Source organism: Tachysurus vachellii, chromosome 16, assembly GCF_030014155.1.
Source record: "Tachysurus vachellii isolate PV-2020 chromosome 16, HZAU_Pvac_v1, whole genome shotgun sequence".
NCBI lineage: Eukaryota > Metazoa > Chordata > Actinopteri > Siluriformes > Bagridae > Tachysurus > Tachysurus vachellii.
In genome coordinates, this window is record NC_083475.1 from 1,410,253 (window position 1) to 1,415,252 (window position 5,000).

At 44.5% G+C, this 5,000-nt stretch overlaps 1 protein-coding gene across 1 annotated transcript in view; it reads right to left on the minus strand.

The window, feature by feature from the left end:
- The window catches only part of cog5 (component of oligomeric golgi complex 5), a 26,586-nt gene that overhangs the window by 8,582 nt on the left and 13,004 nt on the right, over positions 1-5,000 (minus strand). The window contains exon 13 of the mRNA XM_060889371.1: positions 1-35. This exon is cut by the window's left edge and continues 127 nt beyond it. Coding sequence (XP_060745354.1) covers positions 1-35 — 35 coding nt within the window. The remainder of the gene's footprint in view (positions 36-5,000) is intronic.

Consider the following 5,000-nt stretch of genomic DNA (forward strand, 5'->3'; position numbering starts at 1 on the left):
ATGGCTGAAGGGAAGCCTTCAGAGCTTTCTCTAGACTGGAAAAGATACAAACAAACAAACAAACAAACAAACAGGATTTAGTGGCATTTCTACACAGTCAGTCATGAAAGGGGTCAGATGGGAGTTACAGGACACACAGAATGTGTCAGTCGGTGAAAAAGTAGCTCTTTGTGATGTGTGACCATACTTTATGTTGAAGGTTCCAAGTCTGGAATTACAGTGTTATAGGACACGGAACACTGTCAGGTTTTAGCCCCTCTAAGAAGAGTGTGTGCGTGCACGTGTCTCTTTGTGTGTGTGTGTATGTGTGCATGCAGACAGACTCACTCATAGTCTGGTTTTGTGTTTGTGAAGAGATATTCTGTGTATGTGTGTCTCTGTGTGTGTCTGTATATGTGTCTCTCTGAGTGTATGTGTGTGTGTGTCTATGCATGTGTGTGGGTATGTGTGTTTGTGTGTGTCTCTCTGAGTGTGTGTGTCTATATATGTGTCTCTCTGAGTGTGTGCGTGTGTGTATATGTGTCTCTGAATGTGTGTGTGTGTCTGTCTCTGTATGTGTCTCTCTCTGTGTGTGTGTGTGTGTCTGTATATAGGTCTGAATGAGTGTGTGTCTGTATACGTGTCTTTCTGAGTGTGTGTGTGTGTGTGTCTGTGTTTGTATGTGTCTGAGTGTGTGTGTGTCTGTGTCTGTATATGTGTCTCTGAGTGTGTGTGTGTCTGTGTTTGTATGTGTCTCTGAGTGTGTGTGTGTGTCTGTGTCTGTATATGTGTCTCTCTGAGTGTGTCTGTATGTGTCTCTCTGTGTCTGTATATGTGTCTCTCTGAGTGTGTGTGTGTCTGTATATGTGTCTCTCTGAGTGTGTGTGTGTGTCTGTGTCTGTATATGTGTCTCTCTGAGTGTGTGTGTGTCTGTGTGTGTGTGTGTGTGTCTGTCTCTGAGTGTGTGTCTGTATGTATCTCTCTGAGTGTGTGTGTCTTTGTGAGTGTGTGTGTGTGTGTGTGTCTGAGTGTGTCTGTATATGTGTCTCTGTGTGTGTGTGTCTGTATATGTGTCTCTCTGAGTGCGTGTCTGTATATGTGTCTCTGACTGTGTGTCTGTGTCTGTATATGTGTCTCTCTGAGTGTGTGTGTGTCTGTATACGTGTGAGTGTGTGTGTCTGTATGTGTCTCTCAGTGTGTGTGTGTGTGTGTCTGTATATGTGTCTCTCTGAGTGTGTGTCTGTATATGTGTCTCTGAGTGTGTGTGTGTGTCTGTATATGTGTCTCTCTGAGTGTGTGTGTCTGTGTCTCTCTGAGTGTGTGTCTGTGTGTCTGTATATGTGTCTCTGAGTGTGTGTGTCTGTGTCTGTATATGTGTCTCTCTGAGTGTGTGTGTGTATATGTGTCTCTGTATATGTCTCTGTGTGTCTGTGTCTGTATATGTGTCTCTCTGAGTGTGTGTGTCTGTATGTGAGTGTGTGTGTGTGTCTGTATGTGTCTCTGAGTGTGTGTCTGTGTCTGTATATGTGTCTCTCTGAGTGTGTGTGTGTCTGTATATGTGTCTCTGAGTGTGTGTCTGTATATGTGTCTCTCTGAGTGTGTGTGTGTGTGTCTGTGTCTGTATATGTGTCTCTCTGAGTGTGTGTGTCTGTATATGTGTCTCTGAGTGTGTGTGTCTGTATATGTGTCTCTGAGTGTGTGTGTGTCTGTGTCTGTATATGTGTCTCTCTGAGTGTGTGTTTGTCTGTATATGCGTCTCTCTGAGTGTGTGTGTGTGTCTGTATACGTGTCTTCTGAGTGTGTGTGTGTGTGTCTGTGTTTGTATGTGTGTCTCAGTGTGTGTGTGTGTGTCTGTATGTGTCTCTCTGAGTGTGTGTGTGTGTCTGTGTTTGTATGTGTCTCTGTGTCTGTATATGTGTCTCTCTGAGTGTGTGTGTGTGTCTGTATGTGTCTCTCTGATTGTGTGTGTGTCTGTGTTTGTATGTGTCTCTGAGTGTGTGTGTGTCTGTGTCTGTATATGTGTCTCTCTGAGTGTGTGTGTGTGTGTGTGTCTGTATGTGTCTCTCTGTGTCTGTATATGTGTCTCTCTGAGTGTGTGTGTGTCTGTGTCTGTATATGTGTCTCTCTGAGTGTGTGTGTGTGTGTGTGTCTGTATATGTGTCTCTCTGAGTGTGTGTGTGTGTCTGTATATGTGTCTCTCTGTGTGTGTGTCTGTATATGTGTCTCTCTGAGTGTGTGTGTGTGTGTCTGTATATATGTCTCTCTAAGTGTGTGTGTCTGTATATGTGTCTCTGAGTGTGTGTTTGTCTGTGTCTGTATATGTGTCTCTCTGAGTGTGTGTGTGTGTGTATATGTGTCTCTGAGTGTGTCTGTATATGTGTCTCTCTGAGTGTGTGTGTGTCTGTAGGTATCTCTCTGAGTGTGTGTGTGTGTCTGTGTATATGTGTCTCTCTGAGTGTGTGTATGTGTCTGTGTGTGTCTCTGTATGTGTGTCTCTCTGAGTGTGTGTGTTTGTGTGAGTGTCTGTATGTGTGTCTCTGTGTCTCTCTGAGTGTGTGTAAGTGCAGACAGACTCACTCAGTCTAGTTTAGTGTTTGTGAAGAGATCCTCTGTGTATGTGTGTGTCTGTGTGTATGTATATGTGTCTCTGAGTGTGTATGCAGACAGACTCACTCATAGTCAGGTTTAATGTTTGTGAAGAGATCCTGTGCGTGTGTCTCTCTGTATGTGTGTGTGTCTGTATGTGTCTCTCTGAGTGTGTGCCTGTATATGTGTCTGTGTGTGTGTGTGTGTGTGTGTGTGCACATGCAGACAGACTCACTCAGTCTGGTTTAGTGTTTGTGAAGAGATCCTCTGTGTATGTGTGTCTCTGTGTGTCTCTGTGTGTGTATGTATATGTGTCTCTCTGAGTGTGTGTTTGTCTCTGAGTGTGTGTGTGTGTGTGCACATGCAGACAGACTCACTCATACTCAGGTTTAGTGTTTGTGAACAGATCCTCTGTGTATGTGTGTGTATGTATATGTGTCTCTCTGAGTGTGTCTTTTTGTCCCTGAGTGCGTATGTGTATGTGTGTGTGTGTGTGCACATGCAGACAGACTCACTCATACTCAGGTTTAGTGTTTGTGAACAGATCCTGTGTGTGTGTGTGTGTGTGTGTGTCTCTGTGTGTGTGTGTGTGTGTGTCTCTGTGTGTGTGTGTGTGTGTGTCTCTGTGTGTGTATGCAGACAGACTCACTCATACTGAGGTTTAGTGTTTGTGAACAGATCCTGTGTGTGTGTGTGTGTGTGTGTGTGTGTGTGTATGTGTGTGTGTGTGCGCGCAGACAGACTCACTCATACTCAGGTTTAGTGTTTGTGAACAGATCCTGTGTGTGTGTGTGTGTGTGTATGTATATGTGTCTCTCTGAGTGTGTCTTTTTGTCCCTGAGTGCGTATGTGTATGTGTGTGTGTGTGTGTGTGTGTGTGCACATGCAGACAGACTCACTCATACTGAGGTTTAGTGTTTGTGAACAGATCCTGTGTGTGTGTGTATGTGTATGTGTGTGTGCGCGCAGACAGACTCACTCATACTCAGGTTTAGTGTTTGTGAACAGATCCTGTGTGTGTGTGTGTGTGTGTGTGTGTGTGTGTGTATGTGTATGTGTATGTGTGTGTGCGCGCAGACAGACTCACTCATACTCAGGTTTAGTGTGTGTGTGTGTGTGTATGTGTATGTGTGTGTGCGCGCAGACAGACTCACTCATACTCAGGTTTAGTGTTTGTGAACAGATCCTGTGTGTGTGTGTGTGTGTGTGTGTGTGTGTGTGTGTGTGTGTGTGTGTGTGTGTGTGTATGTGTATGTGTGTGTGTGCGCGCAGACAGACTCACTCATACTCAGGTTTAGTGTTTGTGAACAGATCCTGTGTGTGTGTGTGTGTGTGTGTCTCTCTGTGTGTGTATGCAGACAGACTCACTCATACTGAGGTTTAGTGTTTGTGAACAGATCCTGTGTGTGTGTGTATGTGTGTGTGTGTGTGTGTGTGTGTGTGTGTGTCTCTGTGTGTATGCAGACAGACTCACTCATACTCAGGTTTAGTGTTTGTGAACAGATCCTGTGTGTGTGTCTGTATATGTGTCTCTCTGAGTGTGTGTTTGTCTGTATATGCGTCTCTCTGAGTGTGTGTGTGTGTCTGTATACGTGTCTTTCTGAGTGTGTGTGTGTGTCTGTGTTTGTATGTGTGTCTCAGTGTGTGTGTGTGTGTCTGTATGTGTCTCTGAGTGTGTGTGTGTCTGTGTTTGTATGTGTCTCTGTGTCTGTATATGTGTCTCTCTGAGTGTGTGTGTGTGTCTGTATGTGTCTCTCTGAGTGTGTGTGTGTCTGTGTTTGTATGTGTCTCTGAGTGTGTGTGTGTGTGTCTGTGTCTGTATATGTGTCTCTCTGAGTGTGTGTGTGTGTCTGTATGTGTCTCTCTGTGTCTGTATATGTGTCTCTCTGAGTGTGTGTGTCTGTGTCTGTATATGTGTCTCTCTGAGTGTGTGTGTGTGTGTCTGTATATGTGTCTCTCTGAGTGTGTGTGTGTCTGTATATGTGTCTCTCTGTGTGTGTGTCTGTATATGTGTCTCTGACTGTGTGTCTGTGTCTGTATATGTGTCTCTCTGAGTGTGTGTGTGTGTGTGTCTGTATATATGTCTCTCTAAGTGTGTGTGTCTGTATATGTGTCTCTCTGAGTGTGTGTTTGTCTGTGTCTGTATATGTGTCTCTCTGAGTGTGTGTGTGTGTGTATATGTGTCTCTGAGTGTGTCTGTATATGTGTCTCTCTGAGTGTGTGTGTGTGTGTATATGTGTCTCTGAGTGTGTCTGTATATGTGTCTCTCTGAGTGTGTGTGTGTCTGTATGTATCTCTCTGAGTGTGTGTGTGTCTGTGTATATGTGTCTCTCTGAGTGTGTGTATGTGTCTGTGTGTGTCTCTGTATGTGTGTCTCTCTGAGTGTGTGTGTTTGTGTGAGTGTCTGTATGTGTGTCTCTGTGTCTCTCTGAGTG